A 15,828-nucleotide genomic window follows, 5' to 3' on the forward strand; every position below is an offset into this window, starting at 1 on the left:
TCCTAGTCACCTCCCCTAACTTCCTTTTACGGCTCGCGACTGAGCCTAGCGCGCGACTCGGCACGCTGCGCGCGAACCTGTGAGACCGGGCGCGGCGGGCTTTTATACTATTGCGTCCGCTATCGACAAATACACGACACAGAGATTATCTGCTTAACGCTACCGAAATACGTCATTATTCAGTTTTCATTATTTTATCGAGTTACTAGAAATTTGTGCTATGATTGTAGAAGTAGGATTTACTCCCCTACCTAATGACAAAATGAAGTGGACAGTATTTTTCCATCATGTATATGTTCCCACATAGGACAGGCTATGGACCAAGCCATATATTTTGTATGTAAGCTTTTCATGTATATAAAAAGTATCAAATGAGTTGTAATGTAATGTAAACAATTCTAAATAATTGCAAAAGTTCATTTCATATTTATATCGTTAAATTATTTTTAATAAAAAGCACATAATAAAATACCTTTTAAAAAGTAAAATAAGCCCTCTCTCAAATGTATTTGTAATGTCCTAATGCAAACAACTTCGGTCGAGGCCCCTCACAGTTGTCTTTTCCAGCTCACCACTGACTGCCTCCACCTGTTATCTTACTTTGGAAAAGTGACTTTTATTATTGATAAATTACTTCAGCCGTTCGAACTCCAGCCACGCGCATCCGCGTTCGTCATGACGTCGGCGTCATTGTACCACGTGACCGGTTGTGTTGTCAGTTCTGTGGAGACGCTTCAAACTGTAGAAACTCCAGGAATGGAGGGAGACCGCAGCGCTGGTGGACCCGCGACCACCCGCAGAACCGTCTAGAAGTCCAACACACCAACACAACACCCGCCGCGGCCGCCGGGGCGCTCGGCCAGGCACAGCCAACCCTCTTACCCGCGGCCACCTGGCGACTGGCGTTAGCATTGTTGCTAACCCGGAGCAGGTGAGTAGTGTGGCGGTGGCGCGGGGGGTCGGGGGCGGCGTCGTGTCGCCGTGTTCGCCGCTGTGTCGCTGTTTTAAGACGGGTTAAGGATGAAGGAAGACCCGCTAGACCGGCGAGTCCCGGCGGGTGTTGAACCGGGGCCGGCCCGAGCGGCTGGGTCGAGGGGGACACGCTAGCTGAGTTAGCGCGCTAATAGCCCACCAGCGCTAATATACCAACGTGAAGGTGAAGGTTTCGCAGCTGATAGAAACATGTAGAATTTACATAAACATGTAGAATTTACATAAACATGTAGAATAGTATACATAAACATGTAGAATAGTATACATAAACATGTAGAATAGTATACATAAACATGTAGAATAGTATACATAAACATGTAGAATAGTATACATAAACATGTAGAATTTATATAAACATGTAGAATTTATATAAACATATAGAATTTACATAAACATGTAGAATAGTATACATAAACATGTAGAATAGTATACATAAACATGTAGAATTTACATAAACATGTAGAATAGTATACATAAACATGTAGAATAGTATACATAAACATGTAGAATAGTATACATAAACATGTAGAATACACATAAACATGTAGAGTATACATAAACATGTAGAATACACCTAAATACACTATCAGAACTAAGGTGTGTGACATTAAGTGGTTGTTGGACTGGGTACTGGTACAAGCTGCTGGCACCTGCTGCCAGAACTCAAGTGTGTTGTGGGTAAAGTGCCAACACTGGTGGTCTGAGCTGCTGGTGTTGCTCAACATGCAGTTAAAGGTCATGATGAGTGTGTCGGTAGAGAGGAATAATGTCAAGCACATTTAAGACCAACAGTCTTAACAATATTTTGCTAGCTTACTTTTCTGTGGATTAATAATTTGAATTGTATGTGATGTTTATTATAAAAACGATAAAGACTGTCAGGCTCTGGGAGTTTCTTACTTTTTGCTGATTTATTCTTTTTTGCATCCATTTTTTCATGTAAGCCTTTACTGTCTATGACATTGTTCATGTACAATCACTACCTAACATACAATTTTGTTTTCTTTAAATCCTGCCCATTCTTTTGAAAATATATTTTACTGATGTATGACTTTTGCATTCCTTCCCCAAGAAATAAGGACCTTCCACGATGTCATATTTTTCCATGTCCAATCATAGTTGTTTTGACACAATATAAGGTTTATTGGGAGTTGAATCAACATGGTAAACCATGCCTTCTCTACAAGACCCAGAGCAATCGCTCGGGAGACAGGCTCCCAGACATCGTGTTCAGCAAATGTTTCTCTTGTCAGATCCAAATGCGGCTGAAAGAACCCTTTTCTTTAAAAACCGCCGATATGACAAAGCGGTCCAACAAGCCGAAGAAGCCTCACGAGGAGGAATCGTCGGACGAGGTTAGCGGTAAGGAAAGCTTCGATGTTTTTATTTATTTATGTATTTAATGCTTTTTTCATACCTCTACTAACTTTTTTCCTGCATTTTTTCTCTTTTTCTTGTTAAGTAACAAGGAATCACAGCAGTTAAACACATCGCGTGTGAAAACATAATTTCTCTGTTAGAGATTAACAGTATAACTAACCGCACACTCTTAAAATCAGATACAGTACATTGTCTTTAAATGTCCACTATGGACCACAAAAAATATAGTTGATGCTTAGGAAGAATGGCAGAAATCCATCCTGGACAGGGATATATTACTGGAAGCTCTTTGCTGTCAGTCTTGACGATCACATATCTCCCATGATGTTGCATAAAGTTCTTTAATGGCCAAAAAAGGTCTAAAGTGCTGTGTTCTGTGCGTATTGAGGTTCCTTTTAATGTGTTAGTCTCTGGTATAAGAAACCAAAACAGTCAACTAGGATGAGGCCTGTTTTTTTGCCTGATAAGTTGGTTATACCATGCAACTAAGCTAACATGGTTTATAGTAGGACATGGCTGTGGTAACTGCAGTAAAGGATGTTTACCCTACGTTAACCCCAATCCCCACCTCACCCAACCAGGACTTACATGTCAGCACGTGAGCAAGGGTGTGGAGCTGAGCTCGGTGAAGAAGGCGGTGGTGGGCAGCCTGTGGTCCGTCTGTGCTGACTGCATGAGGGAGAGAGATGTGATCAACACCGAGCAGGCAGATGCTCACGACATCCTGGTCTGCCTGAAGTGCGGCTTTCAGGTAACCCACCTTTACTCTCACCATGCCACCAGTTACAGTCAGTACGCTTTGTAAGGCCTTCAATCTATGGGTTGTTTAATCTTTGGTATATGTTTGTGTAAATGTGGGCTTATTTGACAGACCCACTCCTGGTTGTGTATTCAGATTCAGAAAACTTTATTCATCCCCGGGGGGCAATTGAGGGGCACACAGAGCAGCAGTAACATAAGAAATAAATACAACGTAGGTCAATATGATAAATAATAAAGAAGAATATCTATATATGTGTAAAGTGACAGAGTTTCAAGTATGTACAGGTATAAAGTGACTGAGTGTTCTGGTACTTACAATTTACAGTTACAGTGAGGTAGACATACACATCTAGATTGTGTATGCACAATGGGTTTTGTGTTGTGTTGCTCTGCAGGGCTGCAGCCAATCAGAGAGCCAGCACTCTGTGAAACACCTGCAGGCTCATCACTCCGACTCCCACTGCATCAGCATCAGTCTTAGCACCTGGAAAGCTTGGTGAGAACATGCCCCAAACTCGGAGAGACCTCACACACCTCAGACAACATCTATATCACCTCAGAGAGACCTCATACACCTCACACAACATCTATATCACCCCAGAGAGACCTCATACACCTCACACAACATCTAGATCACCTCAGAGAGACCGCATACACCTCACACAACATCTAGATCACCTCAGAGAGACCGCATACACCTCACACAACATCTAGATCACCTCAGAGAGACCGCATACACCTCACACAACATCTATATCACCTCAGAGAGACCGCATACACCTCACACATCTATATCACCTCAGAGAGACCGCATACACCTCACACAACATCTATATCACCTCAGAGAGACCGCATACACCTCACACAACATCTATATCACCTCAGAGAGACCGCATACATCTCACACAACATCTATATCACCTCAGAGAGACCGCATACACCTCACACAACATCTATATCACCTCAGAGAGACCGCATACACCTCACACAACATCTATATCACCTCAGAGACCTCATACACCTCACACAACATCTATATCACTTCAGAGAGACCGCATACACCTCACACAATATCTATATCACCTCAGAGAGACCTCATACACCTCACACAACATCTAGATCACCTCAGAGAGACCGCATACACCTCACACAACACCTAGATCACCTCAGAGAGACCGCATACACCTCACACAACACCTATATCACCTCAGAGAGGCCGCATACACCTCACACAACACCTATATCACCTCAGAGAGACCTCATACACCTCACACAACACCTATATCACCTCAGAGAGACCTCATACACCTCACACAACATCTATATCACCTCAGAGAGACCGCATACACCTCACACAACACCTATATCACCTCAGAGAGACCGCATACACCTCACACAACACCTATATCACCTCAGAGAGACCTCATACACCTCACACAACATCTATATCACCTCAGAGAGACCGCATACACCTCACACAACATCTGTATCACCTCAGAGAGACCGCATACACCTCACACAACATCTATATCACCTCAGAGAGACCGCATACACCTCACACAACATCTATATCACCTCTGAGAGACCGCATACACCTCACACAACATCTATATCACCTCTGAGAGACCGCATACACCTCACACAACATCTAGATCACCTCTGAGAGACCGCATACACCTCACACAACATCTAGATCACCTCAGAGAGACCGCATACACCTCACACAACATCTAGATCACCTCAGAGAGACCTCATACACCTCACACAACATCTATATCACCTCAGAGAGACCGCATACACCTCACACAACATCTATATCACCTCAGAGAGGCCGCATACACCCCACACAACATCTATATCACCTCAGAGAGACCGCATACACCTCACACATCTATATCACCTCAGAGAGACCTCATACACCTCACACAACATCTATATCACCTCAGAGAGACCGCATACACCTCACACAACATCTATATCACCTCAGAGAGACCTCATACACCTCACACAACATCTATATCACCCCAGAGAGACCTCATACACCTCACACAACATCTAGATCACCTCAGAGAGACCGCATACACCTCACACAACATCTAGATCACCTCAGAGAGACCGCATACACCTCACACAACATCTAGATCACCTCAGAGAGACCGCATACACCTCACACAACACCTATATCACCTCAGAGAGGCCGCATACACCTCACACAACACCTATATCACCTCAGAGAGACCTCATACACCTCACACAATATCTATATCACCTCAGAGAGACCGCATACACCTCACACAACACCTATATCACCTCAGAGAGACCGCATACACCTCACACAACATCTATATCACCTCAGAGAGACCGCATACACCTCACACAACATCTATATCACCTCTGAGAGACCGCATACACCTCACACAACATCTATATCACCTCAGAGAGACCTCATACACCTCACACAACATCTATATCACCTCAGAGAGACCGCATACACCTCACACAACATCTAGATCACCTCAGAGAGACCGCATACACCTCACACAACATCTATATCACCTCAGAGAGACCGCATACACCTCACACAACATCTAGATCACCTCAGAGAGACCGCATACACCTCACACAACATCTAGATCACCTCAGAGAGACCGCATACACCTCACAGAACATCTAGATCACCTCAGAGAGACCGCATACACCTCACACAACATCTAGATCACCTCAGAGAGACCGCATACACCTCACACAACATCTAGATCACCTCAGAGAGACCGCATACACCTCACACAACATCTAGATCACCTCAGAGAGACCGCATACACCTCACACAACATTTATATCACCTCAGAGAGACCGCATACACCTCACACAACATCTATATCACCTCAGAGAGACCGCATACACCTCACACAACATCTATATCACCTCAGAGAGACCGCATACACCTCACACAACATCTATATCACCTCAGAGAGACCGCATCCACCTCACACAACATCTATATCACCTCAGAGAGACCTCATACACCTCACACAACATCTATATCACCTCAGAGAGACCTCATACACCTCACACAACATCTATATCACCTCAGAGAGGCCGCGTTGTGTGAGGTGTATGCGGTCACCTCACACAACATCTATATCACCTCAGAGAGACCGCATACACCTCACACAACATCTATATCATCTCAGAGAGACCGCATACACCTCACACAACATCTATATCACCTCAGAGAGACCGCATACACCTCACACAACATCTATATCACCTCAGAGAGACCGCATACACCTCACACATCTATATCACCTCAGAGAGACCGCATACACCTCACACAACATCTATATCACCTCAGAGAGACCGCATACACATCACACAACATCTAGATCACCTCAGAGAGACCGCCTACACCTCACACATCTATATCACCTCAGAGAGACCGCATACACCTCACACATCTATATCACCTCAGAGAGACCGCATACACCTCACACAACATCTATATCACCTCAGAGAGACCGCATACACCTCACACATCTATATCACCTCAGAGAGACCGCATACACCTCACACAACATCTACATCACCTCAGAGAGACCTCATACACCTCACACAACATCTATATCACCTCAGAGAAATCTTGTACACCTTCCCCAACTTTGAACAGCTGCAGTGATTTCCTGCCTAATTCAACTCGTAGGTTAATTATCACCCTCAGTTATGTTAAAGTAGGAAAATGATGCTGACTGTGTTAGAGTCTGAGAGAAAAGAAGGGCTTTAGTCTAGACAGAGGAGGGATATTTCTGTTGGGTATTCATAGAATAGATTTTTTGTAAGATCATTTTTGCAAGATAATGTTTTGTTAGAACATTTAGTTGAAATTGCAACAAAGGCGTACACGAGTATTACTTAGTCTGTTGATATAAATATCATTTTTTAGATTACTTGGCAGTAAGCTATACATTGACCACACCTACAGTTATGTGAACACTTCATCATGCTGTGGATTGAAACACCTTTCATCAAATACTTCTTTAAATGATTTGATGCTATTAGAGGTTCTCATTCATTTTCCAGGAAAGGTATTTAAGGTTGGATCATTTTCTGATCAAAAGATCTGATCACATTTCAGTACATTATATATATCGTACATATCAGTGCATTTTATTGGTATACAATTGCATGCTATAGCTCCTTGGTTGGCAAGGAATTAGCCACCCTCTACCCAGTTCAGCACAGATCAGTTTATGAATCCAGGATCACCCCTAACCAGATCTTAATGGCATGCCAGACTATTGTGGATAGAGCATTAATATGGTATGTTGCATGTTTCAGTTACAGCAGTGTTTCTGGGTTTTTGTCGCTGCTGGGTTGAAAACAATCTTCCACCCAGAGGTATACAGCCAACGGTTAGAGTAAGACACCGGTTAAGGGCTGACGATGGCAGACACACACTACTGGGCAACAAATCGCTTTCAGACTGTCTGTGAAGTGTTGGTAATAAAGTTACCGGTGATTGAAAGCCTAAACACAAGGATACTTCGCTTAGACACTAGCCAGTTCAATAGATGCTTTATTTAGGAGCCAGTTAGTGGTTCTCTCTAATGTCAGGAAATAATGGTTGATCTCTCTCTCTCTCTCTCTCTCTCTCTCCCCCTCCCTCTAGGTGCTTTGAATGTAATGAAGAGCTCTCCACCCAGTGCAATAAAAAGGCTTTAGCACAGACTCTGGACTTTTTGCAGAAGCACTCTGCAAAGTCTGCCTCAGGTAATTCATACATGCTGTGACATTAGATGGTGTTAATACAGAACACCTTTGAGTTGTGAACGCCAGGCAGCTTCACGTAATGATTCGCTGGCGCCCCCTGGTGGCCAATGCTCATAAAGTCACTGTTGGAATGTATTCAAGCCAATATTTCATGCAATTCTAAGTCCATTGTTTTCACATTGCAGCAGCACCGATGCATTGTACCATTTGAAGATGATAAACACTGAGATATTTGTCTATTCTGTAATATTAATAATGTGGATTTATTTAAAAACTGTTCTGTACTATATATGAAGTAACATTTTGTAGAGAAAACCTGTAGATGCTAAGTGAAATTCAGTCTGTCAGAAGGGCTCACACAGGCCTGCTAACGGGCGCAGGGTCGTGAGGTATCTGAACTCAGGGATTCCTGATAAATAAGAGTCATTTCTCCACATGTCTTCGGTCACATTTATAGCCTCATTTTTAATTAGGTGAACTTGGTCTAATGCAGACCGTTATTCTTGAGGAAGTTTAGAATGCCACACCTAACACTGATAAAGCGTAAAGACATGAGCTCATGGACGCCTGGGAAATATTGCCACTCTCAACAAGGTTGTTCATAATGTCATTCAAATATGTTCGCCCTTGTAATGCAGACAACGGTGTTTTAAGCAACTGTGCGGCTTTAAGATTAATTGCTGCTGATGTAGTGTAGCTCAGTAATGAAATGCGTGCAGAGACTCGGGAGTTTGTGGGCCAGCAGAGGTGGCAGGGCCGTAGCTCCGCTCAGACACGCTTCGGTTATGGTGGAGAAACTGGCTTAATTACCTGTATTCATGTTTTGATTAAATGCAGTGAAAGAACACGGGGTGACGTAAAAGCCCCTTTAATCTATGGAAATACAGGACCAGCACAGGGACGCAGATGAAGTCGTCAGGTTGCCTCCCAAGAGACCCTGAATGCGAGGGATCATTTCAGGCTCCGTCTAAATGCCGTTGAATCATTCCTGCTCTCCGTGACTCCAGTTCATCCAGCTGGAGTGAAGACGTTTGTTTCTCCTCTTGTGTCCCGTTTGCTGTCGTGACGCTTTATCAAGGCCAGACGCCGACTCGCTGAATGATGGGTCCTGTCTAGACTCGGTTTGGATGTTTTGAAATGTCTTGTGTGTCTCATCTACCTCGGCCGTGGTAAATGAGGACACGTCTTGAATGTTACTACTTCCTGCTACACGTGTAATATATTTGTTTTATCGATGCTATTTAACGGATCGGTTCATTATAATGGGAACCCTTTGGGAACGGGAGGTTAGCTTCAGCTTAGTCAGCCTCTCTCTGCCCTGCTTTCTGTGTTAAGCCCCACGGTGAACAGGTTTCACATCCCTGCTGTCACTTGGGCGAGCTCATTAGGGCACTCGTGCACACAGGCCGCCTCCCCCTGTCCTGCTTCCCTGCAGAACAGTAGCAGCTGTGCCGATCCAGGCGCCCAAGCTCCGCCCCCACCACCACAGGCCGCCTCCCCCTGTCCTGCTTCCCTGCAGAACAGTAGCAGCTGTGCCGATCCAGGCGCCCAAGCTCCGCCCCCACCACCACAGGGCCCTCTTCCCGCCTGCCGGCCTAGCGGAGTCTTTCCTCACCCGCCAAGGAGAGTAGAACACACAACCTTCGTATCACTGTGTATCTCTCTCTCTCTCTCTCTCTCTCTCTCTCTCTCTCTCTCTCTCTCTCTCTCTCTCTCTCTCTCTCTCTCTCTCTCTCTCTCTCTCTCTCTCTATCCGCTGCACTGAGTGGGAATCACACACAGTCTGTTGCAGGAACTCTTTACTGATGTTGTTCCTAGAACCCTAATGAGATAGCTACACTACTTTATAGGATCAAGTAATCCCTTGAATTGGGGGCCTTAATGTCCAAAATGTTAACGTTAGTTAATCAACCCTCATAAAAGGGTATTTTGCAGTAACTTACAGTTAATCACAATAAATGAGCACGCGTCATCTTTGACCACTTGGTGATTGTAGTCAGCACCATGCGCTGGCTGGTGGGCAGTTCACTGGTGGGCAGACCTGGTTTGGTCCAGACCGGCCTGCCACCCCCAGCCTGCATCCTCCCCTCCGTTTCCTCCAATCACCTGCCGCCATTCTTCCCCGCACATTATTCCGGCTGCCTCAGTGAAAGTGTGGCAGAATGGGCCATTGTGGCAGCGAAATAGGCTGCCGCTTACACACAGCAGCTGGTGAAATTGCATTTCTGCTTGAAGGCCAGAGCTGCTTTCTCTTCTTCTTCTTCTTTTTTTTGAGTGGGGGGGGCAGCAGGGGGGTGGGACACTGGGACTCTGGGACTCTGCCGCTGTTGTATTATCCTTTCCCCATAGACCCATGGCACAAAAGAGCCCCAGCAAGAATTTTTCTAAATCCATAATAGTTTTATACAACAACAGCGAGGAGAAGAAAGAAAATCCATTACTTGTGCTCTCTCACCAACAAGACCTTCAGCTCGAGTACCTGAGGCCCCCGCAGGAAGACTTGACCTCCAGTAGCCAGACTTGTGTTTGAAACACAGCTGGCGATGCTTTGTTTGAGCAAATTAAAATGTCTTTTTTTCCCCACTCCACGCTCAGTAAGCACCAGAGCCGGCCCTTACCACAGTTTAGCCATTATTTTTGCCAATTGATTTTTCATGCATCCTAATGGTCCTTTTTGAACACTGTTTTCATATTTCATATGGCTGTGTGTTCCAGTGCAGCAGGGGGTCTGAGATTAAGAAACGTGGCAGTTTGCAGCTCTGTGGTTGTATCTTCACCTAAACGCTACCCAAAACATCTCAGCAGCTTCTGTCAGGTCATTGTCGGGCTCAGGATCAAGTGAGAAAATGCAGTGCTTTAGATAAAGGAGTGTGAGCGCACACACACACACACACACACACACACACACACACAACTAGAAGGGTGAGACAGGGGTTTTATTTGTATACCTGGGGTCCCATTTGTTTCCTCACACTCGGGCCTTTTACATATTGATTGTTGATTAAAGGGCAGTAGCCTGAGGTTGATTGTTAGTCTGTGGTTTGCTACATGGACCTTTGTTGAATGGTAGGAGGGTCATGTGCTCTGCTGCAACAGCCCTTATAGCTACTGACACAGGACTGCCTGAGGTGTTTGCGGGGCAGGACTGCCTGAGGTGTTTGCGGGGCAGGACTGCCTGAGGTGTTTGCGGGGCAGGACTGCCTGAGGTGTTTGCGGGGCAGGACTGCCTGAGGTGTTTGCGGGGCAGGACTGCCTCAGGTGTTTGCGGGGTAGGTCTACCTCAGGTGTTTGCGGGGCAGGTCTACCTCAGGTGTTTGTGGTTGTACTGTATGACTGCACTCACATGATTAGGTTAACGATTTGTTCCTGTGATGCAACTTGTGTGTTTATTTTGCTGTATCTTTATATGGTGTCAATATACCTTTTATTGTTATAAATGAGAGATTTTTTTGTCAAACACATAGCTTTACCGTCCAAGCCTATTTGTTGGTAAATCATAAGAATAATACTAATAACTCCATCCATAATAATGACAGTAATAATATAATAGTCAAAGTCAAATTTATTTATATAGCACTTTTTACAACACATGTTGTCACAAAGCAGCTTTACAATCGTATGGGTCCAGATCCCTAATGAGCAAGCCAAAGGCAACAGTGGCGAGAAAAACTCCCTATAGGGTGGGGGATTAGGAAGAAACCTCAGGAGGACCAAGACTCAAAAGGGAACCCATCCTCCATTGGGCGGCCCGCTAGCAGAAGTCTGTGGTCGCAGGGTGGTTCCACAGTTGTAGTTAAGGTTCTTGCAAAAGGATAGACAATGCAGACTGAGTGGACATCAATTTAAACCACCATTGATTTAAATGTACATGGCTCACGTGCCAGTGATTAGCATGTGGCCCCAGCAGGCTAATCTATAGCAGCATATCTAAAGGGAGGTTCAGAGGTGACCACAGGCATGAGGGCTCACTGAGACATTGCTTTCTAGTCAAGTCATGGTCACAACCAGTGTTGGGAACGTTACTTTAAAAAAGTAATTAGTTATAGTTACTCACTACTTGTTCAAAAAAGTAACAGTTTACTTTTAGTAAACTGTTAGTAACTGAATTACTCTATAATAAAAGTAACTCATTACCAGGGAAAGTAACTATTTGCGTTACAGTTAAAAAAAAGTTATATGCCAATGAATAAGGATTATTTTTTTTGAAAAAGCAGTTTTTACAGTCAGTTGAAATGAGTAGATCAGGAAGGTGTTTAACGTTTGATATTTATTGCACATCCACAGACCAGTGCAGGATAAAATCCTTTAAAATCCCAAATCTTTGTAAAAAATAAAAGCAAAAGTAAACAGTTACACTATATAAAGTGCATTTACATCTATCAAATTAAATTAAATTCTCTCAACCTGAGACAACTGGTTTGTTCACAACAGAAGTAAACTTAACAACAAAACCTCTATTCTTAATTAAATAAATCAAATACCCAGTCTGGTAGACATTCAGGAACTTCAAGTATTTTCTTAAATAATGTTTATATCGCCACCTTGAAAATGTTAATTTTTCTTCTGCTTGCTCCTGACTCGCCATTTCTGCCTCTTCTCCGTTTGTGTCGTGTCACTGGAGTATTTCGGCGCGCGTGTAAAAACACTGGCTCTGATTGGCTACCATAACGCTGCATTAGCCAATCGCTTACTGACTTGTTAAGTTAAACAGGTGTTACACCGAGAACTGTGACCTATCGAGATCTGTTACTCCTCACTAGCCTGGGCAGCGGTGCGCTCGGATTACTGTTAGTATATCAATATAGTAACGCACCGCTTCTAATGACCAGTAACGTCAACGGCGTTGTAACGACAGGAAAAGTAATTAATTATATTATCCCGTTACTGACAAAATGACGCCGTTACATAACACCGTTATTTTTAACGGCGTTATTCGCAACACTGGTCACAACTGAGTGATGCCATGACACAGCTGGATGACAGCATCAACATCTCAGATCACCAGAAATCTCAACGTCTGGGGCCTCCCAGAGCTCCTACACCTTACACAAGGGGAATATTAGCTGAAGGCTTGATTAAATTGGTGAGTCTTAAGTCTAGATTTAAAGATTGGAACTGTGTCAGAATCTCGGATTGGAGCTGGAAGGCTATTCCATAATTGAGGGGCTTTAAAGGAGAAAGCTCTGCCTGCGGCTGTAGTCTTACAAATTTTTGGAACTAGGAGAAATCCAGCATTTTGGAAGCGCAAAGGGTGAGAGGTTGTAGTAAGCAATGAGTTCACTCAGATATTGTGGAACAAGACCATTTAACACCTTATAGGTTAACAGAAGAATTTTTAATTCAATGCAATATTTAATCGGAAGCCAGTGTAGTCCTAGAGAGTGGAACTAATATTATTGAATTTCCTAGCCTTAGTTAGGACGCAGAATTTTGTACAAGTTGTAGCTTCTTTTTCGACTGTTTAGAGCATCCAATTAGAAGACTACAATTAGAAGACTACAGTAGTCCAATCTCGACGAGACAAAAGCATTGACCAGCTTCTCTGCATCAGCTAATGAAAGTATGTGTCTCAGCTTGGCGATATTACGTAAATGGAAAAAGGCAGCCTTAGTGACATTGCATATATGTGTGTCAAATGAAAGATCCGAATCAATAGTAACACCTAAGCTTTTTGCAGTAGATTTAAGTGTTACTGAAAAACTATTTAGGGTAAGGGGAATATCAGCCCAATTGCTTCTAGCAGCTTTAGGTCCAAGAATTGGCACCTCAGTGTTATCGGAATTTAGTTGAAGAAAATTAGACGCCATCCAGTTTTTAATATCCTGGACGCAGTTCTCAATCTTGAGAGTTGTAGTGATATCATCCAGATTAGAAGATATATACAACTGAGTTAGAGGTGAAACGATTCTTCGAGTAACTCGAGTAATTCAATTACCTTCGTTTAATTTATGTCACCATCTATTTTAAACGTTTAAAATCCCGCTTTGTACCTACTACTGCGCAGCTCCGGTATCGTTGTTTTACACTGACTGTTATAACTGACGCACAGGTTTAAGGCAGCGTGATTTGTTTAGATGGAAATGGCGAAAAATGAAGATAGCGATGTCCGTAAAAGGGCAAAAATGTCAAAACTGTGGGACCATTTTTCGCTGCGCAAGGTGGACAACGTAGTGCAGTGTCTTTACTGTAAAACGGATCTGGCCTACCCAGGGCATAATTTGAGCCGGATCCTGGCGGAACAAATAGTTATTGAACAAATAATTCTATAAAAGACATTTTTTAAACACAAGATCCACATTCAGGCTTCCTAAATCACATAAGAGCTCTCCCTTTTGGCGATGCCTTTCTGCATCTCCATAAAGCTAAAAGCTAGTTATACTTTCGCGAGTGACCGTAGCGTGCAACACCGCGAATGGCGGAAGTGTTCATACTTGACGTGTCACAATTCTGTGCAGTGTTGTCCGTAACGATATGTGGTAGTATAAAGAAACACCCATCAAAAAAAGGAATGAACATTTACCTGATGAATTTTAATGTTGCATTGTGTTTCAGGTTTGAAAAGTGCTGGAATTTAGGCTTAAAATGCACTTCTGCACTTAAAACACTTATAAAACACACGTAAATCATTTAAAAGTAATTTCTATATATACGAATTGGCTTGTTATTTTGACATTTGTGTGCCTAAGTGTTGCGTTTGTGTGCGATCCGGTGACATTGTTGGCCTCAGTGACCCCTTGTGTTACAGCCATTTTGCATACACTTTTTATTTTTTATTAGTTAAATTGATGCACCTGAGTTTTTTGGTCACAAGGTTATATGACGTAGGATAGTTTGGGGAAACGCTAGTGGGAGGCTTGGTAAACACATTTTTTTGACCACGCTTTAATTTGACCATTTTCATAATATGCAGTTAAGAATGACGGATCATGGATTATATCAACATTTCACTTGTACGCAATAAATAACTTTTAATTCAACGGATTCGGAGAGTGTGCGTTAATAATGCCGGGCTTCTCAGCATTGGACGAATGGACAGAACCAATTCCTTAAACTACCTGATGTATTTACACAGACTTTAATTCCAGTTACATGTGACAACATTCCAAAAGACATAGACATAAAAGCATGGCCTTACCTTAAGGATGTTAAACTGACACCAATCGATGCTAGCATTGGGCTGCTAATAGGTGTCAATGCACCAAGAGCCTTGGAACCTTGGCAAATAATAAACAGTGTGGGTGATGGACCCTATGCTGTTAAGACCCTTCTTGGCTGGGTTGTCAATGGCCCACTTGGCTTTGGAGCAAATGGAAAGGATAATTGCTCTGTACAGGTCAATAGGATATCTTTCTGGAAAGCTTGTTAATAGAACATTACAATCATGAATTCATGGAACAGCATCATGGAGAAAAGTACGAATTGTCACAAGAAGATCTGCGGTTTTTGAAGATAGCTTCAGAGTCAGCTGAACTTAAAAATGGTCACTATCACTTAAGACTTCCGTTTCGCAATGGGATGATGCCCAACAATAAGCAAATAGTTCACCAAAGAGCTCAGCATCTGTTAAAGAAGTTTGCAAAGAATCCAGCATTCTATGACGAATATAATACCTTTATGAATGACATCATGACTAAAGGATACGCTGAAACTGTTCCCAAAAGTGAGTTGTAGCCTGAGACTGGAAGAGTGTGTTATGTGCCACATCATGGTGTTTATCATCGTCGCAAAAAGACGCTGCTTGTGGTGTTTGATTGTGCAGCAGTGTTTGGTGGAACCTCTCTAAACAAAGAACTGCTCCAGGGCCCTGATCTGACAAATACCCTGCTGGGTGTATTGCTTCGCTTGCTCCTTGAACTATGCTCAAGAGGTGCCATTCGATTGAATAAGTGGATCAGCAATGAACGTGCTATGCTCTCTGCCATTCCT

General features: G+C 43.3%; 1 protein-coding gene across 1 annotated transcript in view; it reads left to right on the forward strand.

The window, feature by feature from the left end:
* Nucleotides 1-88: 88 nt before the first annotated feature.
* The window catches only part of usp45 (ubiquitin specific peptidase 45), a 51,223-nt gene continuing 35,483 nt past the window's right edge, over nt 89-15,828 (forward strand). Inside the window, exons 1-5 of the mRNA XM_076981127.1 lie at nt 89-931; nt 2,247-2,355; nt 2,955-3,124; nt 3,531-3,631; nt 7,802-7,902. Of these exons, the coding sequence (XP_076837242.1) occupies nt 2,253-2,355; nt 2,955-3,124; nt 3,531-3,631; nt 7,802-7,902 (475 nt within the window). The 5' untranslated portion in view covers nt 89-931; nt 2,247-2,252. The remainder of the gene's footprint in view (nt 932-2,246; nt 2,356-2,954; nt 3,125-3,530; nt 3,632-7,801; nt 7,903-15,828) is intronic.

The sequence above is a fragment of the Brachyhypopomus gauderio genome, chromosome 19 (genome assembly GCF_052324685.1).
Source record: "Brachyhypopomus gauderio isolate BG-103 chromosome 19, BGAUD_0.2, whole genome shotgun sequence".
In the NCBI taxonomy this organism is placed as follows: domain Eukaryota; kingdom Metazoa; phylum Chordata; class Actinopteri; order Gymnotiformes; family Hypopomidae; genus Brachyhypopomus; species Brachyhypopomus gauderio.